Below are 26,421 nucleotides of genomic sequence, written 5' to 3'. Positions count from 1 at the left end.
GGATATAAACCTAATATGACTTGTAAATAGAAATGGAGTGAGTATTTTTTTTCCTCCATGAGTAGTCGAGGACAGAGATGAGGAGCCATTTCTACAGCCAGTTCGGCTATGGCTAGATCCTAGATTATTAGTGCTGACGGATTTGATGTAAGAAAAAAAAAACTATTTTACGATTGTTTACGCGAACATGCTGCTGCTAGACGGCAATTCTCGTTGTCCATCCCATCCCACCGGGTCTCGAGCAAACGCATGCCAAAATCCAGCTTGGCGGTTGGATCCAGCAATCCACACCATCTCCCTCCGTCCCTCGGCTCACCGCCCCTGCCCCGTGCGACCCGACCCGAAAAGTCCCACCAGACAGACAAGCCTCTTGCTCGCCGGAGATCTCCCACTCGCGCGGCCCCTCGCTCCGCGACCATGGCCTCCGGGCAGGACTCGTCGGGCACCACGCTGATGGATCTCATCACCTCGGATCCGTCGGCCACCTCGACTGCCGGGGCGTCGTCGCAGCAGCAGTCCTCCTCGGGCGTCGGCAGCGTCGGCGGCTCCCTGTTGGGGAAGCCCGTGGCGCCGCCGGCGGATCGCAAGTCGAAGAAGGGGACGCTGACGCAGATCCAGAACGAGACCATATCCGCTGCCAAGGCGCTTAACCCCGTCAAGGTCCTGCCCCAGCGCAACAGGAAGAAGAAGGCGCGTCCCCTCCCTCTCTCCCCGCATCATTTTCATCCTCTCTTCATTCGCATTCCAGTCTCATGCTGTAGTTTATGCTTCTCGTGCAGCCCGTCTCCTACGCGCAGCTGGCCCGGAGCATCCACGAGCTCGCCGCGACGTGCGACCAGGTTCGTCCGGCTGCTGCTTCGGTTTGGTACTTTGGTTATAATTGCATGATGCTAGCTTGGATCTGTTAACTTTATCTGCTCTTCTGCCATGCCTTTTGTAGAAAAGTTCCCAGAGGCAGCTTGTAAACAGTGTGTTCCCCAAGCTTGCTGTGTACAATTCCGTGGATCCTTCGGTGGCTCCATCTCTTCTCATGGTAAGCTTTTCCTGTGCCCTTCCTCGACTGCTTGTTGCTAAGTTGTGTAGGTACAACTTAGATCAGTCACAGATTCGCACCAGCTATGATAGCAGATAGCACCATAACGACGCGTGTTAAAGTATAGTTTTGGTTAACTTGATTCACACCTTTGCATGCCTTGAACAGAAATTAGGTACTTAAATAAATGTGTTGTACAGAAATCATATACTTAGCATTGACCATGGTCATGATAACCTTCGATATTATTGACTACTTTAGGTATTTTTTTCTCCCTCATTACTTCGACTCTCCTTTGCGTTTGCAGCTCCATCAGCAATGCGAGGACAGAAATGTTCTGCGCTATGTATACTACTATCTGGCCCGTATACTGTCAGATAATGGTTCCCAGGGTTTAAGTGCTGCTGGTGGCATACCCACACCCAATTGGGACGCTCTTGCGGACATTGATGCTGTCGGGGGAGTGACACGAGCAGACGTTGTACCGAGAATAGTTGATCAGCTTTCAGCGGAATCCTCCAGTGACGATGTTGAGTGTATGCCTTTATGCTATCTCAGTGTACATCAAAGTTATAGTATGAAAAATGTATTTCTAATCGTACATTTTGCCACTTATTAAAAAACTTGAATATTTCACAGGGACTGCTTCTTAATTGAACCAAAGTTACTTGCCTGCATTTCTTGCTTACTTTTTTCAAACCTAACTCATGATCTATTTTCTTATTCTCTTGTTGGGAATTGGTTTCCTCTTGGATTTTTTTGAAGCATTATCATAAGAACGTATATTCCTGGCAAGTCCTGCATAAGAAAATCAACTATACGATCAAATTTATGAAATACCTTAGTTGAAATTTGAAATCTGAACATCTTTGTTGTGAGCAATAAGAGTTTCACAGTGTCATGATGAAAGGCACAGCAAGACAAAGTTTCTAGGCCGATCTAAAGCAATTAATGTTTTAGTCCTTTCCCTTTTAATTCCTTGTTGAATGTCGTCGCTTTGTTCCTCATTGTTCTTTATTATGGATGCTGGTCCTTTGAAGTTCATGCGCGGAGACTTGCTGCTCTGAAGGCCCTTACCTCCTGTTCCACTAGCAGTTCTGAGATGATGGAAAAGCTAAATGAAATTGTGTTTGGCATCTTGGAAAAGGTTGGTCATCCATAATCTCAGTTGTTCTTTGTACAGTTACATTAGTCTTTAAACTACTTTTCTTAGCTCCTTTTCTGTTTCCCTGGTCTGTGGCACTAAAGTTGACAGTGTTCTCTCCATGATATATCTGGATACTTTCAGGTAGCAGATACTAAACAAAAACGGAAGAAGGGTATTTTTACTAAGCAAGGTGGTGATAAGGAGGTGCTGTTTCGTTTCAAGAATGTGCATTTAGTTTTGGTGCTTTGAAGTACTCCTGTTTGTATATAATATGAACTATCTTACGGTGTCTGGATATTACCATTGTTGACCTTGCTAATTATAAGCATTGAAAAAACACCAATTGCTACAGCGTGCACTTAAACTTGCAGCTCACTATTATCTGGCTAAGATGATGGGCCAGCTTAGTTTACTTGACCTGAATATTGCGAGTCTTATGTTCTGAACTCAACCTTGTGACACTTTTATTTTATTTGCACAGTCTATCATACGTGGTAATTTGCAATATGCTTCTCTGAGTGCACTGAGAAGGCTTCCACTTGATCCCGGTAATCAAGCATTCCTCCACCGAGCTGTGCAAGGGTGAGTCTGGACTTAATGTGTTTGTAAAACTAATTTTACCACCTTGTATTCTGGTCCTTGTTTATTTTACAAGTTCTCAACTATTCAATACAAGGGATTGAAGCATTTATGGTTTCTTGTCTTTGGTTGTCTTTATAAATGTGAGAAAAACCAATATTGATGTGACTTCTGAACCAGTTACTGATTTTAATTCATTTCTTCTTATGTCATATTTCTGTACTCAACTATCTATCAGGATGAAAAGTATGATCAAACATCTACCTGTTCTATGAAAAATCGATCCATGTATGCAAAATTTTACTTATGTATGAACATACTGTTTCATATTAATTTTCTTGTCATTTTACTTGATACAACTGCAGGATTGAATTTTCTGACCCAGTTGCAGTCAGACATGCATTGTCAATAATATCTGAAATTGCTGCGAAAGATCCATACTCTGTTGCAATGGCATTGGGTCAGTTTCCTCACATACTGCTAACAATTGCTCACATTGTCTATTTTATTTTGACATGCAGAAATTACGTTAAAAAAATTGACATGCAGAGAGAACATATACCATTATGGTTTAGAATACTGTTGATCTTTCGTGCACTGAAAACAGTAAATACTAACAATCCAAATGTAACAGTAGAGTTCAGTTGTGATCCTGATATTTTTTATGTTTAGCCAATTTGTGATGAGTCTTGTTTCATTCCATTTATGTGGTTTATAATCTCATTTATGGCTTCATTTTATGCAGGCAAAAGTGCACAACCCGGTGGTATGCTTCCTTTTCCTTAAGCATCTTTTTGTTAGTCTTTAATCATTTGAACACAAACATATTCTAAAGTGATTTCAGCTAATAATTTATATCTTTCTCCTGTCCATGATAAATGTTTCAAACAATACACTCTTCAGGAGAAAGCAAGCAAAGCAAGGTTCTAACTTCTAAATAGCTAGCTTTAGATTAGCTATAGGTAGCTATATTTTGACGCTTTGACACTATGTCACTAGTTTGCTACAAACTCTATTTAAAATGCTGAGCAAAGCAATTCTAGTTTTCATTTGATTTGAGTTACAAGAATCAAGATTTTTGTGCAAAATACATATATACCAATAACTTTGGTATTGTGGAGAAGTGAATATCCTAACTGCTCTTCATAAAGAAAAGCTGGACCAACGTAGGAGGAACTAGGTGGCTTTATATTATATAAGAAGAAAACAAGCACCCAAATGAGGACTTGGACTTACGTGGTTTAGGCATACATCTACACCCTCAATCAACGGAGCTAGGCTCAGTTCCTACTGCCCTTCACAACTATGCCTTTAAATATGTTTACTCATTGGCCTACCCGATTATAAGTAACATGCAGGGGGCAATATATCTTCTTGGCCGTGTCTCAAGTATTACATGCTCTAAATAATATCAGGAAAAATATCGTATATAACTTTGTGTAATATCTGGTTACAGTGACCAATTCTACTGTCGATTTCTCCCAGTTCTATCTAAAAGGCATTACCTCTTAGATTCTATATAATTGAGTCCTTCCTCTTTTGTTAAATCCAGTTATGTTGGAGTTTCTTCTTTTCACTTTGATGTACTTATTTGTGTACAATATCATATATCATTGTTCCAAACTGAAACAGGAGCTCTTCAGGACATTCTTCATTTGCATGATGTCCTTGCCAGGGTTTACCTTGCAAAGTTGTGTCATTCAATATCCAGAGCACGCGTATTGGATCGTAAGTGAATTGTTTTGTGCCTGACCAGAATTTATATGTGTGATTTGTGATACAAATCAGGGTGAATGCATCAAATTGCGGTTCTGATCATATACAATTTATGCAGAGAGGCCTGACATAAAGTCACAGTACAGTTCCCTCCTTTATCAACTTCTTCTGGATCCCAGTGACAGGGTCTGTTTTGAGGCCATAAATTGTGTGTTGGGAAAAGGTGACAACACAGAAAGGTACAATGATGCAGAGGCATAGCATATTGTTCTGTTGTTCAACAGCTTATGTCCATATTTGGAATGTAGTTTTGAGAAGCTTTAGTTTTAGAACAAGAGATGTACAAAACCACGGTGTAGAAAAAAAGAGGTCTAGAGTGGAGTTTCTAAAACTCCTCCAAAAAGACTATAGTTTTAGCAATATGGCAATACCATGGTTTTCAAAACTACAAAGATTGTTACATCCAAACACCTTATAGTTTTCAAAACCAAAGTATTTCAGAAAACCATGGTATTTTTCTAAAACAACAAAAATACTTTGAATCTAAACAGGGCCTAAGTCACTAATGATGCAAAGTATATTATATTATCATCATATCTTGCAGCACGGAGGACAGAGCTGGTGGATGGATTCGGTTAACTAGAGAAATTCTCAAATTGCCAGAGGCCCCCTCTGTAGCATCAAAGGGTGTTCTGTCAAAATCTAGTGAAAAATCTTCAAAAGCAAGGCGCCCTCAGCCTCTCATCAAACTTGTAATGAGAAGGTGTGTTGCACCTTTTTAAGTCTGCACAAGTGATTGATCTCTCCTGATTCCTTTACGCAGCCCCTGGTCATGGATGCTTTATTATTTGTTTCTTATTCTCAGATTGGAGAGCTCATTCCGTAGCTTCTCTCGTCCGGTTCTTCATGCTGCTGCAAGAGTAGTTCAGGAAATGGGCAAAAGTAGAGCAGCTGCATTTGCTTTAGGTGCATATGATGAGGGGGCCAGTATTGATGTTGAATCTCTTGATTCTGATCTTGAGAATCCAATGGCTGAAGGTATGCTGATGTTATCATAGATTTTAAATATATGTTTACACATTCAAGTACTCTTAGTGTTAACTAAAATCCTACATCTATCATTTAATTTCGCACTGAGTTGACTATGCAATGCTTTTTAATGCAACTATGTGACTTTTCCATGTTTATGCTGTAGCTACCCGAAAGCCTAATCCGCTATCCAATGGTCATGGTGGAATGGACACAATAGCAGGATTATTAGCATCACTAATGGAAGTTGTGCGGACAACAGTAGCATGCGAGTGTGTATATGTTCGAGCAATGGTCATCAAAGCTTTGATATGGATGCAAAATCCACATGAATCTTTTGAAGAACTAAAATCTATCATTGCATGTGAGCTGTCTGACCCAGCCTGGCCTTCCTCTCTCCTGAATGATGTCCTACTAACCTTACATGCTAGGTTCAAGGTATTGGATCCCTTTCAGTGTTTATACTGTATATATAGTTCTAAATTTGTTGACATTATGCTCAGTACATTGTTCATTTTTGCCATTTTAATTCGTTTATTATCTGCTTGTGCCTCAAATAGTCAAATCACATTTCAGATTGCAAGCATATTTTCTTGAACACGATTAGAAGCACATTCAATTGTTCTGTAGTGGCATTGAGTGTTTAATGATTAAAAGTAACATTGTTTTTAAAAATGATGGTGCGTTTTTATGTTGTTTTTTTATCGGGACATAGGATAGATATATTTCTTTTCAGAAATTTGTTTGTAATTTTTCTATCTCCTTTTCATGCTCCCATTGTTTTTTATGGTTCTTGCACTTATCCTTCTGATTTTTATTAGTATGTTCCCCTTTACCTGATTGCATGATTGACTTATTCTTCTGTTTGTCTTACATGATAGGCAACCCCTGATATGGCTGTGACTCTGCTTGAGATCGCAAGAATTTTTGCCACTAAAGTTCCTGGAAAGATTGATGCTGATGTTCTACAGTTGTTATGGAAGGTAGAGCGATAGACCTTTTTCGTGAAGCAGTTTCAATAACATTGAACCATCTACAATTCTATTATGCAAAGCTTTCATGTACTTGCGTATATGCATATAACCATTAGTTTCTTACTACATTTGATGTTATGTTGGTTTGGCAGTGGTTTTACTTTTTTTTTCTAGAATGACCATGCAAATAATAATAAAAAAACAAAATTTGCCTACCAGACATGCCTTGTAGGAGCAGGACCAGATGGGAAACATACAGCCTTGGAAGCTGTGACTATAGTTCTTGATCTGCCACCACCACAGCCTGGTTCAATGTCTGGACTCACTTCTGTTGATATGGTATCTGCCTCTGATCCAAAATCTGCAATGGCACTCCAAAGATTAGTTCAAGCTGCTGTAAGAACAAAATTTCCACTTGGTTAATTTTAAATTGAGCTTTGACTTTGAAACAACAACAAACTGATGTTTGGCCTGTCAACTATCAGGTTTGGTTTCTAGGAGAAAACGCTAATTATGCTGCATCTGAGTATGCCTGGGAGTCCGCAACGCCACCCGGTACTGCACTAATGATGCTAGATGCTGATAAAATGGTTGCTGCTGCAAGCTCCCGTAATCCTACACTTGCTAGCGCTCTGACGAGGCTTCAAAGGTGTGCATTTAGTGGAAGCTGGGAGGTAGGGCCGTTTGCAAAGGACTATTCCTTTTCTTTATTGTTTACAAATACTTGGCGATATGGGGTGAGATAGTATGACATCTTATTTGATGCCTTTCTGTTTTTTCTCGATTGTACTGTTAAACTTGTAGATCCGTATTGCTGCTGTCCAAGCCCTAACTACCATTGCAATAAGGTCTGGTGAACCTTATAGACTGCAGATATATGAATTTCTTCATGCTTTGGCTCTTGGGGGTGTGCAGTCAAACTTTTCAGAATTGCAGCTAAGTAATGGGGAAAATCAAGGAGCCAGTGGTACTGGTCTTGGATCTTTAATAAGCCCAATGCTTAAGGTCCTAGATGAAATGTATAGAGCTCAAGATGATCTTGCCAGGTATATTTGACATTAAAATTCCTCATGGTTGCTCTATAAAAGGTCTTGAGGTGGCCTCATTTTTTTATTCTTTTTTTCTGTCTTATTTTTGCAGAGATATTCGCCAGCATGATAATAGCAAACAGGAATGGAGTGATGAGGAACTTAAGAAACTTTATGAAACCCATGAGAGGCTTCTTGATTTTGTTTCCTTATTCTGTTTTGTTCCAAGGGCTAAATACTTGCCCCTTGGTCCTACCAGGTATGTACTATTGTAATTCTGTTCCAAATTATAAGTCGCTTTGACTTTTTTGGTACATTCATTTTGCTATGCATCTAGATATAATAATATGTCTAGGTACATAGCAAAATGGATGAACCAAAAAAGTCAAAGCGACTTATAATTTGGAACGGAGGGAGTAGATAAAATTATTGTTGACTTGAAATCTTACTTCGTTGCTGAAATTGCCTAAGGAAAAACTTGACCAACCTAGTAGGAACTAGGCGGCATTGTAAATAATAAGAAAAAGGACTTGAACCTGGTTGGTGGGGGTGTACATCCACACCGCCCACCAACTGAGCTAGGATCAGTTTCTTGCTAAAAATTGTCTAAGAACTAAATATTCGGTTCACCAGTCACAAATGATGTCTAGAGCCTTGTGTCATGCAATAAATGAAAGGTACATTAACCTGATCAGTCTGGATCACTTTCAGTTAGGTGTGCTCCTCTGTCCAGAGGCTCTGGTCCATGTTGGAAGTATGCCAAAAAAATAGGCCCTATTGATATAACATAACTAGCTAAAATTCTTTTACAGTCAACTAGATACATTTGAATCAAACTAAGCAGGTATTAATTTACCTACTTAGTTTGATCTAAATGTATCTAGTTGATCGTGCATGTTAAAGCAATCCATCACAAGAATCAACATTTTTCTAATAGTTCCTGTGCGCTTGTGCATAAATGGATGCCTCCTGTTATTTCTTTTGCTGGGATACATTATTTTGTTAGTATCCCATCTCTTGATATTAAGTACGTTCAACTGTATGGACAGTGCCAAACTAATTGAGATCTACCGCAACCGTCATAACATAAGTGCATCTGGTGGTCTAAGTGATCCTGCTGTTGCCACTGGAATATCTGATCTTATGTATGAGTCCAAAGTAGTACAAAAAGAGACCAATACTGTCCAGTCTGGGATCGATCCTGATCTGGCAATGGCCTGGGCAGCAGGTTTGGAAGATGATGTTTGGGCAAACAATGCTCCAGCTGTGGATAAAGTAAGATTCTTTGTTGTGTTTTGTAAATCACTACTGTTATGTATCGGCTTTCTACCTGTTTGAGGCCTATTTTTTTAGGAAAATGGCTTTTTTCTATGAAAAAGGAAGATAACTTCATTTCTTAGTCATTTCTGGATAATTACCCTTTTTGTCATGTGGGGGCAGACGTATACGAGGCGTCGCCGAGCCCGCGACGTGCGCAGAGCCGCGGAGCGCGCAACACGCGCACACGAGGAGACGGCCGAGCAGGCCCTGGGCGCCAGCAGGGCGAGTGGCTGAGAAGGAAAGTAGGAATAGATTTCTATTATTAGTTCCTAAATTAAAGGAGCATGTTGCTGTAACGCACATTCGGTAAAGGGGAGGAAAAAGAGTTTCGAATCTCATCTATCTCCCTTTCTCTCAACTAAGCCTACGGCCGGGGTAACCTCGCCGGAGAAGACAACGGACCAAGACTACGAGCTCTTGACAACCTGGTATCATGGTCTCGCCGATCCTCATCTTCCGCCGCCGCCGTTGCGTCCTCCACCACCACGCCCCCCAGCCCACCGCCGCCGTCCCCTGCTGCGCCGTCCGCCGCGTCGTGTTCAGGCGACATGGGTGACACCGCTGACCTCAAGGCCGCCATCGACCAACTCACCAAGAACATGGCGATCATGCAAGAGTCCATTCAGGCCAACGCCAAGGCGATCGCCAACGTCACCGCCTCCAGTTCGTCCGCGACCGGTCCGCGACCGAATTCCGGCGAGCATCACCAAGATCGGCCGCCGAAACATTGGCGCCCCGAGTTTCTGCGCTACGATGGCAAGGGTGATCCGCTGCCCTTCATCAACAAGTGCGAGTCGTTTTTCTTGCAGCAGCGGATTATGCCGGAGGAACGAGTTTGGATGGCGTCGTACAATCTTCAAGATGTCGCGCAGCTGTGGTATACACAGCTCCAGGAGGACGAGGGCACGCCGTCGTGGCCGCGCTTCAAGGACCTCATCAACGTGCGCTTCGGGCCCCCTCTCCGATCGGCGCCCCTCTTCGAGCTGGCGTCCTGCCGCCGTACGGGGACCGTGGAAGACTATCAGGACCGCTTCCAGGCGTTGCTGCCGCGTGCTGGTCGCCTCGATGAAGTCCAGCGGGTGCAGCTCTTCACGGGAGGCCTCCTTCCACCGCTCAGCCTGCAGGTCCAGATGCAGAACCCGCAGAACCTTGCGATAGCCATGAGCCTCGCCCGCCAATTTGAGCTCATGGACCAGTACACCGCCACCATGGCCAAGCAGCCTGCTCGCGGTGTGCTGCCCACGCCGACGCCACGCCCTGCCCCCCAGCAGGCGACCAAGCCCGCGACACCCACGACCACCGTGGAGGGTAGGCCGGTCAAGCGCCTCAGCCATGTCGAGCAGGAAGAACGCCGTCGGCTTGGGCTGTGTTTCAATTGTGACGAACGCTACACGCGGGGCCATAATAAGGTATGCAAACACTTGTTCTTGCTGGACAGTGTGACGGCCGCCGACGACGACGAAGAAGACGGTGACGAGGAGACCGTGGACACGGAGACGCCCGTGTTCTCCCTCCACGCCGTGGCGGGTGTTCACGTCAACAGCTCGCTGCTCCTCTGCGTATCCCTGGGCGCTGCATCCTTGGTCGCGCTGGTTGACACCGGGTCGACCCACAGCTTCATTGGGGAGACCGCGGCGCAGCGCACGAGACTCCCTGTCCGGCCGCGCCCACGGCTGACCGCGACGGTCGCCAACGGCGAGAAGGTCGCCTGCCCTGGCGTCATCAAGCAGGCACCCATCTCCATCGACGGCACGCCATTCAACGTCGACCTGTACGTGATGCCGCTCGTCGGGTACGATATGGTGCTCGGAACGCAGTGGCTGGCGCCGCTGGGGCGCATCGCCTGGGACGTGGCCGCGCGCACCATGTCCTTCCAGTGGCGCGGCCGCGACGTTCGCTGGCAGGGCGTCGAGTCGCCCAATGGCCCAGGCGTCCACGCGACGGCGTCCGAAGACGGCCTCCTGGAGGGCGAACTGGGCTCTTTCGCTGGTGTCTTCGCCGAGCCCACCGGGCTACCTCCCCCACGCGCGCGCGACCACGCCATCGTGCTCAAGCTGGGCGCGGCGCCAGTGGCGGTTCGGCCGTACAGGTACCCGGCGGCCCACAAGGATGAACTGGAGCGCCAGTGCGCTGCTATGATGGAGCAGGGCATTGTTCGCCGCAGCGACTCCGCGTTCTCCTCTCCGGTCCTGCTCGTGAAGAAGCCGGATGGGTCGTGGCGTTTCTGCGTCGACTACAGGGCGTTGAACGCCCTCACAGTCAAGGATGCTTTTCCGATCCCGGTCGTCGACGAGCTCCTCGACGAACTACACGGCGCCCGGTTCTTCTCCAAGCTGGATTTGCGGTCGGGGTACCACCAGGTGCGCATGCACCCGAGCGACGTCCACAAGACGACGTTCCGCACGCACGACGGCCTCTACGAGTTCTTGGTGATGCCGTTCGGCCTCTGCAATGCCCCGGCAACATTCCAGGCTCTCATGAACGACGTGCTGCGACCCTTCCTCCGGCGGTTCGTCCTCGTATTTTTTGATGATATTTTGATATACAGCAGCTCGTGGGCGGACCATCTTCGCCATCTCCGCGCCGTCCTCTCCGAGCTCCGCCTGCACCGGCTTTTCGTCAAACGCTCCAAGTGCGCGTTCGCGGTGCCGTCCGTCGCCTACCTCGGCCATGTAATCTCCGAGGCCGGCGTCGCCATGGATCCGGCCAAGGTGCAGGCCATCCATGACTGGCCCGTGCCTCGCTCGGCACGCGCGGTACGCGGTTTCCTCGGCTTGACGGGCTACTACCGCAAATTCGTCCACAACTACGGCACCGTGGCGGCGCCACTCATGGCCCTTCTCAAGAAGGACGGGTTCTCTTGGTCGGGGGAGGCCGCGGCGGCTTTCGACGCCCTCAAGGCCGCGGTCACCTCGGCCCCAATACTCGCCATGCCGGACTTCGCCAAGTCGTTCACCGTCGAGTGTGACGCGTCGTCGCATGGGTTCGGGGCCGTGCTCGTCCAGGACGGCCACCCGATCGCGTATTTCAGCAGGCCCGTGGCCCCTCGCCACCGCGCCCTTGCTGCGTACGAGCGGGAGCTCATCGGTCTCGTCCACGCCATCAGGCATTGGAGGCCATACCTTTGGGGCCGCCGGTTTTTCGTCAAGACGGATCATTACAGTCTCAAGTACCTTCTCGACCAGCGTCTTGCGACTATCCCCCAGCATCATTGGGTGGGGAAGTTACTGGGTTTCGACTTCACGGTGGAGTACAAGCCGGGCAAGGCAAACGCCGTGGCGGACGCGCTGTCGCGCCGCGACACTGAGGACGAGGGGCTGGTCTTGGCCCTGTCCGCCCCTCGGTTCGACTTCGTCTCGTGCCTGCGGCAAGCTCAGCTCACCGACCCGGCCCTCGTCGTGCTTCAGGAGGAAGTGTGCGCCGGCACTCGCGGGGCACCGTGGTCGGTCACCGACGGCATGGTGCAGTTCATGGGGCGCCTGTACATCCCACCGGCGTCGCCCCTCGTCCAGGAGATCGTGGCTGCGATCCATGCCGAAGGCCACGAAGGCGTGCAGCGCACCCTGCATCGGTTGCGCCGTGATTTTCATTTTCCTAACATGAAACAGATCGTGCAGGACTTCGTGCGTGCGTGTCACCTGCCAACGCTACAAGTCGGAACACCTACACCTAGCGGGGCTGCTCATGCCGCTGCCAGTTCCGCAGGGGGTCTGGACCGATGTCGCTCTGGATTTTGTTGAAGAGCTGCCCCGCGTTCGCGGTAAATCAGTCATCCTGACCGTGGTGGACAGGTTCAGCAAGTATTGCCACTTCATTCCGTTGGCGCATCTGTACTCCGCTGAGTCTGTGGCCCAAGCGTTCTTCGCCGACATTGTTCGTCTCCATGGCGTTCCGCAGTCCATGGTGTCGGACCGTGACCCGATTTTCACTTCCAACTTCTGGCGAGAGCTAATGCGTTTGCTGGGTACCAAGCTGCAGATGACCACCGCCTTCCATCCACAGTCCGACGGGCAGTCCGAGGCGGCAAACCGCGTCGTCATCATGTACCTTCGCTGTTTGACAGGTGATCGACCTCGGCAATGGCTACGGTGGCTGCCGTGGGCGGAATTCGTCTTCAACACTGCCTACCAGTCCTCGCTCCAGGAGACGCCATTCCGCGTTGTCTACGGACGCGATCCCCCGTCCATCCGGTCTTATGAACCGGGGGAAATGCGCGTGGCCGCGGTCGCCAAAACCATGGAGGAGCGCGCCGAGTTTCTGGCGGATGTTCGTTATCGCCTGGAACAAGCTCAAGTCGTCCACAAGAAGCACTACGACATGGCGCATCACGCGGTGTCCTACAACGTGGGGGACTGGGTGCTTCTTCGTCTACGCCAGCGGCCGGCCTCGTCTTTGGCTCTGGTGACTACTGGGAAGCTGAAGCCTCGCTACTTCGGGCCGTACCAGGTGACGGAGTTGATCAATGAGGTGGCTGTTCGACTGGCGCTGCCGCCCCGAGCCCGCATCCACGACGTCTTCCACATCAATCTCCTCAAGAAGTTCCACGGGTCGCCGCCGGATGCGCCACCGCCGCTGCCAGCACTACACCACGGGGCGGTGACGCCGGAGCCCGAACGCGTGCTCAAAGCCCGCCTAGCTCGCGGGGTGCCCCAAGTGTTGGTGCACTGGAAAGGGGAGTCCGCGGCCTCGGCTACATGGGAAGACCGGGAGCCGTTCATCGCCAAGTATCTAGGAGTACAGCTCGGGGACGAGCTGCCTCTCGACGGGGGGAGAGATGTCATGTGGGGGCAGACGTATACGAGGCGTCGCCGAGCCCGCGACGTGCGCAGAGCCGCGGAGCGCGCAACACGCGCACACGAGGAGACGGCCGAGCAGGCCCTGGGCGCCAGCAGGGCGAGTGGCTGAGAAGGAAAGTAGGAATAGATTTCTATTATTAGTTCCTAAATTAAAGGAGCATGTTGCTCCGGTTAGTTGAGGCCAAGGGCCATATATTCCTGTAACGCACATTCGGTAAAGGGGAGGAAAAAGAGTTTCGAATCTCATCTATCTCCCTTTCTCTCAACTAAGCCTACGGCCGGGGTAACCTCGCCGGAGAAGACAACGGACCAAGACTACGAGCTCCGTAGTCGAGGGCCGGCTACCCGAGGGTTTAACGCCCTTTACACTTTTCTTCATTGAATGAGCTTAATTTGGGAGCGACAATTTTTTTTTAGCTATTGTCATTGGGACTGTTTGATTGAATTGTAGGTAAAGGACTTCCTTGCCGGTGCTGGAACTGATGCTCCTGATGTGGATGATGAGGAATACATGAACTCGAGGCCATCAGTGGGCTATGATGATATGTGGGCTAAGACAATTCTTGAAACATACGATGCAGAGGTAAGTATTGCTACACATGCTCAATGTAGTTTGCTCCACATGCTTCCTAAATGTGTACAGATAGTTAAGCTTAGCTAATCATTCATTGCAGGAAGATGATGGTAGGTACTCTGGTGGATCCTCTCCCGAATCAACTGGTTCTGTTGAAACCTCCATATCGTCCCATTTTGGAGGCATGAACTATCCATCACTGTTTAGTTCAAAACCGTCAAGCCATGGGGCCACACAACAAACGGTATATTCTGCTGCATCTATGCTATGTTTATTTCTTTCGTGTTGTGGATGGGAGGGGGTGCTAGAAAACACGTCTACTTAACATTGTTGTTGTCTGAGTTTATACAAAGCAGACATTGTACTGTACAATTTAAAACCATTTTACGTAATGGATGGATATGGTTCCTGATAGGTTTGCCTTTGTTTCAGATACGTGAAGAACCACCTTCATATTCGACGTCGGTACTACAGAGGAAGGAGTCATTAGAAAACCCCCTTTCAGGGCGTGGAGGACGAAGTTTCGGATCCCATGAGGATGAAGATAAGAGTTCTGGTAACCCTCAGTCTGGGAAAGCTTTGTATGACTTCACAGCAGGTGGTGATGATGAGGTACGAGGGTAGCCATCATTTTTGCTGTTTGTCTTATAAATTCCTGAAGTGATCCTTCCATGTTCAGAGCTTGATGGAATGTTGGTTCTGAAGTCTTTCTTTGTCCCAGGGTAAAAGATGTTTATAAGTGATTCACTGTCTTTACTATTGGGAAATAATTGTTATTAATGTATTATTTTAACTATCCAGTTCAGTGTCAAATATCTCCAAAAAAAGACAAAGAAGCCTCTTTTATTTTGAATGAAAACAAGAGAACACTTGGTTAGGTTCAGTCCCAAGTTGGAAATTGTTTTTTGGGGGGACCCTCACCCATCAGGCTAGTCTTTAGGGTTTAGGCTCAATGCCATGGTTAATTGTGGGTTCCGGTGGCCTGGTGTGGCACCTGCTTCTATAGATGGTGATCTGGGTTGAATCTGCTTGCAACACGTTTATTCATTATTCGTGTACATTGTTTTGTTTTTCAGCTGAGTTTAATCACTGGAGAAGAAGTGGAAATTGAATATGAGGTCGATGGTTGGTATTATGTAAGTTCCCATCTCACCATAGATTTTACTTGTCTTTGATTTCAAATGAACAGATTTTAAAGTTGGCGATTATTTTTGTGTGCCCAGGTGAAGAAAAGGAGGCCTGGAAGGGATGGAAAGATGGCAGGTCTGGTTCCTGTTCTATATGTGAGTTCATGATAACAGCCGTGTGTATCGTTTCCCACACTTGTGGAAGCTATTTGGAGTTCATGAGCTTAAAAATGGCACGTGGGAATGCTCCTGAGAGATCTTTGCATAAACTTGTGCCCCTAACGTCTTATAGGCACATGGCCTTGTGGAATGTCATATCCAATCATCTTGGGGTTCGTATGGGTGTTGATTTGTCTGTACCCACACCACGAGTTCATTCAATTGATTGTTTTTTTTTTTGTGTGGCTAAGGTGGACACTTACTTTAGAGGTTAACCGTTCATCTGTGCCATTTTGCTGCTGTCTGTGTTCAAGAAGGCAACTTCGTCGTCTCCAGTTCATGTTGTGCAATATATATTTTAGACAAATTGTAGAGGCATCATTTCCCCGCTCTTGACCATTATTATTTTGGTCGTGTGTATGGCGTGATTCTGTGAAGTAGTGTTGTTAATCTTTTGTATATTTGTTTCCGGATGGATTATGGAGTATACAATACAATAGTGAATTCACATGCAACATTGTTTGTTTACTCTACTACTTTTCCTATCATTGATTTAAAGCCGCAGTTTTGTTCAAGATCAGCAGGCTAAAACTTGGTACCGAAGTCCGGGACGGCACCAACATAATGCTAAAATCTTGACTTGTCTGATCGTCTATTCGATCTATGACGGCGCCCTGTTCGCGGCTGCCGCTTTTCCAGTCGCGCTACAATGTTTTGCAGCAGTTAAAGTCACTTAAAAACCTGCTGCAGCGAACTGGACCATCGGTAGATGATGGACAAAGAACGTGATTGGACCAAAAGTTATTTTGAAAATATGGTATCTAGTGTCTACCTTAGCAAGCATGAGTTGGAATTGGAACTGCGCCAATGTTGCCATGCTCGCCATTGTACCCATTTGCCTTTGGAAATGTCGCCCTGTCGTGTCCGTGTCGCCCTGCACAAGGCGGAGCATTTCTTTACTCGCCTGTCCCCAGCATGCTCCCTTGCTGCCGAACTCCTTGATCGCGATTTGCATCAAAATAGCCGGATCAGGATAACGGAGAGGGCACTCCCCAATGTAGAAATTACGGTAGTTTGTATAGATGGTCTTGTTCGTTTAGTCCATAAGTCGTACTTTTTTAGTTAATAAATAGTATTTTTCTCTCACAATAAATCAGTCAATGGTATTTTTAGCCATGGCTTATCAGCAATGTAACCTAGTCATATATTAATTGCACTATCACATAGGCAATTTGCTGACGTGGTAAGTGATTTAATGAGGAGAGAGAAGAAATCTAAGACTAATGAGCTGTTCGGCTGATGGTTTCTACGTCTGATAAGCCGGCTGAAGCTGTTTTATTGAGAGAAAAACACCATACCATAACTGATAAACTAGGCTGATAAGTTAAAGCGAACAGAGCTTAAGTCTAACTAACAAACTTGGTCTTCACAGTTATCGATGACAAGAAACTACTGTACCAGCGTTGGAAGAGTAAAATATGATTTCTATCACTATTTATGTCATATGCTACAGAAAATATTACACGAAAAAATAGTTTTTTTACAATGTCCTATGCTATAGAAACTAGGGGGAATTTCTCGTGTGCCATTAAAAAAGATCGCAATGCTCTGTGTGTCCCTAGAAAAGTTTAGCGGTCTTCAGCGCCACAGCTATAACTTTTTTATGCCCTCCATGCCACTGCCGTCAGTTTGGGCTCTAACGCCGTCAAACCGCAGGTGTGAAAAGTTAAAAATACCCTTAAGTCTAAATATATCATTAATTTTTTTGAGCATCTTAACGACTTCAAATGAAAAAACTCAAAACTAGAAAGTTGTAGATCTCGTCGAGATCTATAATTTTTATATAAAATTATCTTCATTTAATTCCACAAAAAATATGATTTGATATGATTAATATATCTTAGAAAAATCATATATTTTTTTTTGAATTAAATGAAGATAATTTTTATATAAAAAATATAAATCTCGACGTGGTCTACAACTTTCTAGTTTTGAGTTTTTTCATTTGAAGTCGTTAAGATGCTCAGAAAAAATTAATGACATATTTAGACTTAAAGTATTTTCGACTTTTCACACCTGCGGTTTGACGGTGTTAGAGTCTAAACTGATGCCAGTGGCATAGAGGACAAAAAAAAAAGTTGGAACAGTGACACTGAAGACCGCCAAACTTTTTTAAAAACACAAATAACATTGTGATTTTTTTAATGGCAAACCAGGAATTCCCCGTAGAAACTACTCGTAGTTTGCTGCACTATGAGTACCTGACTGCGCAGTGGGCAGCAGGTGGTAGGTATACGTGCACGTCTCACCAAGGCAACGCACCGCGGCCTGTGAAGCAGCGCAGCGCAGAGCGGAAGGGACAGGGGCTGCAACCGCGACGTACAGATGGGGAGGAGCGGCGGCGAGGCGTCGGTGACGAGGCAGCAGTTCGGGAGCATGGAGGAGTTCTGGGGGTTCTACCTGAGCCAGCACTCGAAGCCGGGCACGCGGCGGTGGCACTTCCTCGGCACGCTGGCCTCGCTCGCCTGCGCGGTGCTCGCGGCCGCCATTGGCCGCGCCGCGATCCTCCTCGCGGCGCCCGTTCTCGGGTACGGCATGGCGTGGTACAGCCACTTCTTCGTGGAGGGCAACCACCCCGCCACGTTCGGCCACCCCGTGTGGTCCTTCATCTGCGACTACCGTATGTTCGTGCTCATCCTCACCGGCCGTATCGACGCCGAGCTCGCCCGCTTCCGCGTCCGGCCGACGACCGAGTCCGACGCCGCGGCGGCCTCTACGCACCAGGACTGATCCGTGTTTGAAGTGAAGGCCTAAATCAATCGATTACCAGCAGGCAGTTTCTACCTGCTTCGTGGTAAGGCCCTGTTCATTTCACTGAAATTTGGCTTATGCTTACGTAAACACTGTTTATTCGTTGAGAGTACCGGTGATGAACATGGCGATATCTGTATCAATAACCGTTTCAACCTGTTCTAATAAATACCATGTTCTTTTTTCTCTGTGATTGGTCTAATCTTAGGCCCTGTTTAATTTTCAAAAACTTTCACACAAAGTGTCACATCAAATCTTGTGGTACATGCATGGAGTACTAAACATAGACGAAAAAAAAACTAATTGCACAGTTGGGTGAGAAATCGCAAGACGAAACTTTTGAACCTAATTAGTCCATAATTAGATACTAATTACCAAATACAAACGAAAGTGCTACAGTAGCCCAACCCAAAAAAAAATTTGGGAACTAAACACGCCCTTACCACCTCTTTCTGCTCGGTGTGGTTGAAGGCAATTTCAAAACGACATAGAATTCTCACCTAGTTTATTTTGAAGGTTTGATTGTTTCTAGAGCCTTAGAATTAGAACACATAAATTGATTGACTGCTGAACCATGATTAAAACTTTATTCCTTGCCATTTACAGCCAGAGCACAGAAATCTAACTCGTAGCACGCTTTTTTCCAAGTAAAAATTACAAGAATTTCGACGCAGAATAGTAAAGATACGGGCATCCTTGATCCTTGGACAACCAGTATGGTTCCTTATTCTGATGGCGGAAAGCACTCGTCTGAATTCTCATGGCTGGAGGTATACAATTGCTCAGCTGTCGCTTCTGCTCGGTTTGTCTGACGCCGGGTACACCTGAAAGGACGCAACAGCTACTTGCTTAACGATGCGTTCGTGAGTAGAAACCATATCACTCGTTGACGAAAAGTGGAGGAACGCCCACTGATGCCGACACTGCATAGGATAAACTGGAACTGTGCGCCAATCTTACCGTGTCAGCTGACGGGATCCACTCATTGGTAGCAGGGTTTCCCTTGCAAGAAGCATGGCGCTCCTCTGCATTTGGGTCTTCAGACAGTTTGAACGAGGCGCCCTTAGCTTTGTCAATCTTGATGAAGCCCGTTCCGGTCTGCTCGCACGCGCGGTATTTGCACAGATTCGCAGGTTATTAGTAAATAGCAGTACGCAGCAGTTCATGGTCAGAACCATGCATGGAAGTATGGAACTGGAAGCAGCAGGAGGTGGAAAAGAAGGACGTGGCAACCGTGTGGTGCGGCTTGCCGACGCCGCCGAGATCCTTGTAGTACTCCGTCTCCACGAACTCCTCTCCTACATTGCCGCCCTCGTACACCAACCTCTGAAAGAAACACCGATTATATTAGGTGCCTATTGCAGTTCAGAGTTTTGGCGGGGGAAAGACGGAGAAACCTCGGTGTGGGCTTCGAGCTCCTGGAACTTGTCGAGCTCCGGATGGGTGTTGCCGCCGGCGTCCGGGACGAGCGCGTCGGCGTACACGGCGGAGTGCTCGCTGCGGGAGGGCTTGGTGTGGCGCTTGGGCGCCGCCTCGTCGTAGTACTCCCGCACCTCGGCCTCCAGCGTCGCCTCGTCCTCGGCGGAGAGGCGCGCGTCGCTCCTGTTGGGCCTCGACATTGATCCCCTTCCTTTCTTCCTCCTCGCTGTCACGTCCTCTGGGCAGCGAGTGGGAGGCCGAAGGCGTGCCGTGCGCCGTGCTATAATGGCGCGCCGCGCGCGCGAGAGGGGACGCCGCGATTGCTGATGGCGCCGTGCCGCGGGGGCCAACGAGATATTTGTGAAGGCATTGCAAAATATCTCGAGGACGAGGGGGTAGGTGCAGGCTGCAGGTCGCTCGCGCTGGCTTTGCCGGAAGCTGACTGGTGAGAATTGAGATCGTGAGAGGCCAGGGCCAGGAATGCTCGCTGATCGGACCTCTGAGGCTCTGATGACTGAGGCTGGTGACGCCGTAGGATTGGTGTTGGGCACTCCTAGCACCGGACGTCTATCTGCGTCCGGATATCCGCGACTGTAGTTGGTTCCTCTCGCGTCCACGTGTAGGTCCACACCGCTCACACATCGCTCGACTGCGTCTGCATCATCCACGCCCACGCCCACGCCCACCTCCACGCCCACGCGGAGGTCCGCGCTGCCCCAATGTCGCTCGGGGCGGGGACTGCTCGCTCCCACTCCTCCGGCTTCCCACGCGCATTCTATATACAACACCTTAATTTACTTTTAAAACATTTGAATACAACATTTACAACATAAAAAAAGACAGATAAAACATGAGAATTTTACCTATGTACTATTAAAAAAGATAATTCTTACCTACAGGTCGCTAAAAAATTCGGACACACCCAGTGTCGGTGTTTCGAGTTGTCATCGACTAGTAAATTTCTAATATTACGCGTCTTACTCGGATGATGTGCTAAGAGGACACGGGGTTTATATTGGTTCGGGCAGAATGTCCCTACTTTCAGTTCGTTGCTGCTGCTCGTGTTACTAGCACTGAAAGTTCGTAGTAGGAGTTACAAACGGTCGAGAGAGGGACATGTCCCAAGTCTCTGGTGAGAGGAGCGAACGGGTGCCGAGAGCTCGGTTGCTTCCCGACTGTGTGGTTGTGTGTTCTGGTCGGTTCGGGGTTCGATGGATTCGAGTCTCAATTGATGCGATGTGTTGCGATGCCCCTTATGGAACGCTCTGCTTTTCCTTTTATAGGCAAGAAAAAACACGTGTTACAGTGGAGGAAAAAGAGAAGAATGAGAAGGAGAAGAAGTCCTACAGGATCGCCGAGTCCTTCTTTTCCTTCACGCGGGTCTCGCCGACCCTATAGACGTCAACAAGGACAGCTCTACGTCGCGGCCCTATCCGTCACTGGCGCCATGTGTAGATGTCGTCTTCCGGTCATGGCGCTCTACTCCGTCCTAGCGAACGTCGTGGTGGACTGACGCGTCTGTCAGTGCTCGTACGAGGGTTAGGTAGAACAGCACCGCTACGCCTGATATTGTTCCTAATGTGAATCCCCAGGTATGGTCCGTCACGGCCACAGGTTATATCGGGACGTCCTGGTCACCTCCCTAGTGTTAGAGCTTTGACCCAGCCCCATTCGCTTGGACCTGGAGTGGTTGGCGGCAGTATGGGTCTTCGTTGGGCGAGACAGATTCTCCGGCCTCAGGATCGGTCGAGGCGGAGTCCCCCCAGAGGCCGGGCGAGGCAGAGCGTAAACCCAAGGGTCAGACGAGGCAGAGCCCGCCCTTAGAGGCCGGGCGAGGTGGAGCCAGCTCTCAAAGGTCAGGTGAGACAAAGCCAGCCCTCATAGGTCGACGAGGCGGAGCCCGTGGCCTCGGTGTCGGGCGAGGCGGAGTCCGCCCTCAGAGGTCGGGCAAGGCAGAGCCAGCGACCTCGTTGTCGAGTGAGGCGAAGCCGCCATCGAAGGTCGAGCGGGGTGGAGCCTGCCCCTAGAGGTCGGGTGAGGCGTAACCCGCCCTCAGAGGTTGGACGGAGCTTGCGCACCTAGGGGTCGATTGGAGCTGTAGCCGCGCTCTTGACTGCTCAGATGAATCAATGTTGATGGTTATTAGCTCCTCCTCTTCGAGTACCTTAGTATTGGTCCCCGATAGTAGCCCCTGAATCTACGGAGGAGTAAAATACTCCTTTGGATGCTTTTCCGAATGGGAGGACTCTGAAGGCCTCAGCCTTCTTTTGTTGCCCACAGCATGACCTGGTGGCGGTGATTCCCTTTCCTTAAGCCCCCTCCCATAGCAGGGGCCCGGTCGAGGATCGGTTCATCTATGTGATTGTCCTTCCCCAAGCATTTTTTCCAATAAAAACAGAGGGGCCGAGCTGTGCCACGATTTTCCTTTAAGGACGAATCATGGCACCCGGTGAGTTGTTAATGGGCTAGTCTGAGTGGCCCCCCCGACATCCCGTTCATGGGGATCTGCCTTGGGTCAGCTTGGTGACTGACTCTAGATTCTCAAAGGTCAATCCATATAGTTCTTGGATCCATTCGACCGGTCTCGAGGGCTAAGTACCTTTCTACAAAAAAGAAACCATGGATCATAACCGGCCGAGACTCGAACGTGGGCCAGGATTCTCGCGGCGTTCACACGCTCGGGTACTAGCCGCTAGCGGGCCCATCCCTTTCCACCTCTCACCCTAAAGGCGCCTGGATCGGTTGTCAAACCCATTGATGGACCGATCTGCAAACTCTCGGGCCAGTCGGGCCGTAGAGGCGTTTTTAGATCCGTATTCCTCTTACTCATGACGAGTCATCGCCCGTCTGAAGAGGTGAAATGTCTGATGAGTTTTTTGAGGGAACAGACAGAGATTGCGTGCGCACGTCCCATGGTAGGACGTTGTGGCAGATCATGGTAGACACGGAGATCTAGATGGGTGGTTGTTTTCCTCGCATCCATCGCCCCTATAAAACCAAAGGGTTCGCCCCCCGGATTCCATACCTTGCATCTTTGCCTCCACATCCACGACCGTCACCGCCAATCGCTTAGGTTTCCTATCTCCGCATCCCCGCCGCTATCGAGCTCGTATCCACCCGCCCCCATCTCCAATGGATCCGTGGTGCCGCTCTGACATTACCTTCCAACGCATGGAGAGCCTCGTCCGTCGTGGTCTTCTCCGCGCGTGGACCACGGCCGAGGAGTGGCTGCTTCCCAACAAGGAGGACGAGTCGTTGCCACCCGATGGCTATGTGGTGTCGTTCACCCACTTCCACGAGCCTAGGTTTGCGACCCCCGCCCATAGATTTCTTCAGGAGCTACTGCACTACTATAAGATTGAAGTGCAATATCTCAATCCCAACAGGATCTAGCACATGGCGGCGTTCGTCGCCCTATGTGAGGGGTTCCTGGGGATCAGCCCTCACTTTGATTTGTGGAGGTACTTCTTCGTCATCACCCTCCAGAAGAAGAGGGAGAAGAGCGGCAGGCAGGAGCTACACATGCCGATGGGGTGCGCCGGCATCCAGCTCTAGAACAATCGGGTCAGCGATTACCTATCGATGTGGCTATCGACATCCAACAAGGGGTGGCACTCGCAGCGGTTCTACCTCAAGAACGACACCACCGCCCCTCTGTCGGTGTTCACTGGGCGCCTAATCGAAGAGGCCCTAGAGTCATGGAGGAAGTGAGGCATCCCGAAGAAGGATAAGAAGAAGATCCAAGACCACATCATCGCCATCCACATCCTTAAGGAGAACGACTTGAAGAGGTCAGGCGTCATCGGGGCCTAGCACACAAGGAGGGTGGCGCCATTTATGATGCACGTGCTACTGCTATACGCGATGGCGTCCAAGGCATCATTCGATGGAACGGTGCTTGCTGAGGGGGCGCTCCCGAACTCCGAGATTACGCAACACATCAAGGAGGCAATGGAGCTCTAGCGGGACAACACAGGTGCCCCCCTCGAATTCGTTTACCCGGTGCCAAGACATCCTCTGATGCTACCGGAACCAGTCCACGTCATCTTCGTAAGTTTACCTTTCTCATGCCTTCTCTTCAATAGATTTTCTAACCTCTTAATACTAACTTTGAGAGGGGCGGGACTAGCCGAGGGACCTCATCTTCATGGATCACCCGGCACCGTTGTCGGTGGATTCATCTGTGAGGGCGGCGAATCGTGCCAAGGGCGAGCGACTGAGGAAGACGAAGGAGGATAAGAAGAGGAAGAGGCAGCGGAAGCTGTAGGCACGGTAATGGGGGGGGGGAGGATACCGACAGCAACAATGATGATGACGATGGCGACGATAATGAGGTAGCCGACGATGTCGAGTGGGACATCCTGAAGAACGAGGATACGCTGATAGGCATTGGTTCATCTTTGCAAGAGTCAGAACCCTTCCTATTGCATGTAGGGGACGGTACGTCTGGGGAGCTGGCGGAGGCGGGAAGTACCATTGGCCTCCCTTAGGACTCAACAGGGGTGGGCGGCTCTGCTGCCACACCTGAGATGTCGGTAGAGGCGGGTGGCTCTACCATCGCACCCTAAGAGTCAAGGGGAGCGAGCTCGTCTGCCCAGGAGCAGGGGTGAGCTTAAAATAGCCTTGCCCCGATGAGGCGGAGCAAAGGTCAGGGGTTCACACCCTAAACGCATCTGCCGCCCAACGACGCTGAGGTGAGTTGTCAGTTCCTCTGTTTTTCCTATTTTAGTTAGATTTCATCATGACTTATGCTTTTCGTCCCTTGTAGCATCAGTAGGTAGTGCAATCCTTTGGCACTGGCGCCAAAGAAGAGCGTTGTCCTACACTTGAGGTGGCAACCGTCGGCTGGTGTCACGCCCGTTTCAGGCGGGAGCGGCACTAGTGTAACCGTGTCATCGGCCGGTCGGACACCGCCCTTGGTGGTGCCCGTGCCCTCGGTGGGACGGGCAGACATGGGGGCTCAAAGGACATCTTTGGAGGTCATAGAGCAGCCAACAATGGCCATGATACCCCTACCAATGATGGGGCAGATGGGGCTACCAACAGCGCTCATGGCGCCGACCATATCGGGTGCAACGCAGCCGGTCGTGACCCCATCAATGTAGGTGGAGGTGGTGGTGGCCGTGACCGATAGGTCACAACCGAGCGTAACCGCAGCGGTGCCTAAGGCACCGGTGTAACCCGCACTATCGGCGGCCCAAGCGACGACGCCTGGCGTGGGCTGGATGGAGGGGGACATGGACGAGGGGTCCTCGAGAGTTGTGGTGGTGGTAGAGAGGTCGGCGACGCTTGGTACCAGTGGGGAGTCATCCTTGGTGCTAACGTTGGTAGGCAGTGACCCGCTCGTGTGGGACGAGCACCTACTCCGGTGGATGAATCCACAAGATCCAGTGTCGACGCTCTTCACCCTCGATGGTGTCGCCGAGAGCATGGAGCAGGAGAGCCTCGACGTGGGGATCACGTTCATGCTAGAAGCCCTAGACCTTGCCAGGGGTGCCTTACGTGTCATTGTCATTTCCTCCAGACGGGTATTTGCTTGATCCTGCTTTTTACTCTTTTCTTTCTCTATATACTTTTTGTATTCTGACCATCGTTTCCCTACAGTCCTTCATAGCTTGCAGCCGAGGGAAGTCTCGGTTCCTTCATCAACAGAAGGAGACCTAGGACCACCTCATCGAGGAGGCGTAGCTACGCGAGGAGGTGACTTCTCAGCTTGTTGTCGCCCAGTAGAGGGTGGCTGAGCTGACTCTCCTCACCGAGGAAGCAGACAGTCTTCGATCATGAGTGGCCGAGGCCTGTCGAGACACTAACGAGGTCGAGAAGGCATTCGAGGCCCTATTGGCAAGATCGCAGAGGGATGAGGAGGAGGCCGCCTAGGTCAGGAAGGAGCGGGATGAGCTGCTCTAGAAGGACGCCGAGACCCGCCAGCGGATCCTCGACCTTCTAGCTGAGATTGAGAAGGAAAGGGAGCTAAAGCTGGGGGCTGAGGAGAAGCTCATGGCCCTAGAGAAGAAAGCGAGCCTGGATGCCATGGCGACCGCTCGGCTATGCAAGGAGCGGGATGAGCTGCTCCAAACCATGGAGTGGCTCATGAGGAGCGTGACTAGGCCTTCCAATAGCGTGACCAAGCCTGCTAAGAGCACGATGACACACAGTAGAAGGTTGGCTCCCTCTGGGTCGAGCTCAAAAACGCGATGACCCAGAAGCTGGAGGCCAAGAGCATTTCTACTAGGCTAGCTATGGACCTCGCCGAGGTGAGGAGGAATCTTCAGGCGGAGAGCAACGAGCTTAGTATCCTGAGCACTGCTCTCAGAGTGGTCTACGATGACCTTGAGGTGGTGTGGTCAGAGGGGACCAGCTCGCTTGTGGCCCATGCCGTTGAGATCACGGTGCGGATGCGCTAGCTTGAGAGGAATGCCCTTCATGCCAGGGTCAATCAATGCTTCGTGATTGATCATTCTCACTATGGGGACAACATCGATCTAGAGATGATGAGCCATGGCTTCGTGCCTGGCTATGAAGTCCATGAGCTGGAGGAGATGGAAGCGGCGGTGGCTCCCCTTTCGTAGGACCTGGTGGACAAGATCGAAGGCATAGTTCTCCCACAGAGGGGTTCATTAGTTCAATAGGCTGGTCGATAATTCTTGTACTCAGCAGACAAGTGCCAACCCTTGTGTATCATTTAAACAAACTTGTTATTTTGTTTCGT

The 26,421-nt window shown here is 49.1% G+C and overlaps 3 protein-coding genes across 4 annotated transcripts; 2 read left to right on the top strand and 1 right to left on the bottom strand.

Moving 5' to 3' along the window:
- Positions 1-222: 222 nt before the first annotated feature.
- Positions 223-16,011, top strand: LOC136548047 (uncharacterized). Of its 2 annotated transcripts, XR_010781793.1 has the most exons (26): positions 223-690; positions 780-839; positions 941-1,033; positions 1,341-1,569; positions 2,074-2,180; positions 2,322-2,384; positions 2,662-2,762; positions 3,125-3,219; positions 3,505-3,525; positions 4,392-4,487; positions 4,594-4,714; positions 5,080-5,238; positions 5,341-5,513; positions 5,671-5,942; positions 6,386-6,487; positions 6,698-6,874; positions 6,964-7,152; positions 7,283-7,524; positions 7,619-7,765; positions 8,556-8,781; positions 14,074-14,205; positions 14,297-14,440; positions 14,629-14,808; positions 15,273-15,332; positions 15,420-15,655; positions 15,734-16,011. XR_010781793.1 is itself a non-coding variant. In XM_066539703.1 (25 exons), exons 1-25 carry the CDS (start codon positions 250-252, stop codon positions 15,489-15,491), a joined length of 3,702 nt encoding a protein of 1,233 aa, XP_066395800.1. In that variant the 5' UTR covers positions 223-249; the 3' UTR covers positions 15,492-16,011. The 2 variants fall into 2 exon arrangements, 1 of the variants encoding a protein (XP_066395800.1); XM_066539703.1 differs by having other exon boundaries at positions 15,420-16,011.
- A 1,461-nt stretch (positions 16,012-17,472) lies between these two features.
- On the top strand, positions 17,473-18,696 carry LOC136501999 (uncharacterized). Its single transcript, XM_066497495.1, has one exon. The coding sequence runs from the start codon at positions 17,868-17,870 to the stop codon at positions 18,270-18,272; it is 405 nt and encodes a 134-aa protein (XP_066353592.1). The 5' UTR covers positions 17,473-17,867; the 3' UTR covers positions 18,273-18,696.
- A 153-nt stretch (positions 18,697-18,849) lies between these two features.
- On the bottom strand, positions 18,850-20,093 carry LOC136501992 (uncharacterized). The gene is made up of 4 exons (XM_066497488.1): positions 19,691-20,093; positions 19,527-19,619; positions 19,254-19,391; positions 18,850-19,117 (listed from the first exon to the last, which is right to left on the bottom strand). Exons 1-4 carry the CDS (start codon positions 19,910-19,912, stop codon positions 19,076-19,078), a joined length of 495 nt encoding a protein of 164 aa, XP_066353585.1. The 5' UTR covers positions 19,913-20,093; the 3' UTR covers positions 18,850-19,075.
- Positions 20,094-26,421: the final 6,328 nt, after the last annotated feature.

This window comes from Miscanthus floridulus, chromosome 1 (assembly GCF_019320115.1).
Source record: "Miscanthus floridulus cultivar M001 chromosome 1, ASM1932011v1, whole genome shotgun sequence".
NCBI classification, from domain to species: domain Eukaryota; kingdom Viridiplantae; phylum Streptophyta; class Magnoliopsida; order Poales; family Poaceae; genus Miscanthus; species Miscanthus floridulus.
This window is presented reverse-complemented; position numbering and strand designations above follow the sequence as displayed.

Coding starts and splice junctions, on each gene's coding strand:
- LOC136548047 (XM_066539703.1), top strand. CDS start 250: ATGCCAAAATCCAGCTTGGCGGTTGGATCCAGCAATCCACACCATCTC. Junction 4,488..4,593: donor CAGAGCACGCGTATTGGATC/GTAAGTGAATTG, acceptor CAATTTATGCAG/AGAGGCCTGACATAAAGTCA. Junction 5,514..5,670: donor TGAGAATCCAATGGCTGAAG/GTATGCTGATGT, acceptor TTTATGCTGTAG/CTACCCGAAAGCCTAATCCG.
- LOC136501999 (XM_066497495.1), top strand. CDS start 17,868: ATGGGGAGGAGCGGCGGCGAGGCGTCGGTGACGAGGCAGCAGTTCGGG.
- LOC136501992 (XM_066497488.1), bottom strand. CDS start 19,912: ATGTCGAGGCCCAACAGGAGCGACGCGCGCCTCTCCGCCGAGGACGAG. Junction 19,620..19,690: donor AGCTCGAAGCCCACACCGAG/GTTTCTCCGTCT, acceptor TGTTTCTTTCAG/AGGTTGGTGTACGAGGGCGG. Junction 19,118..19,253: donor GGATCCCGTCAGCTGACACG/GTAAGATTGGCG, acceptor GCGTCCTTTCAG/GTGTACCCGGCGTCAGACAA.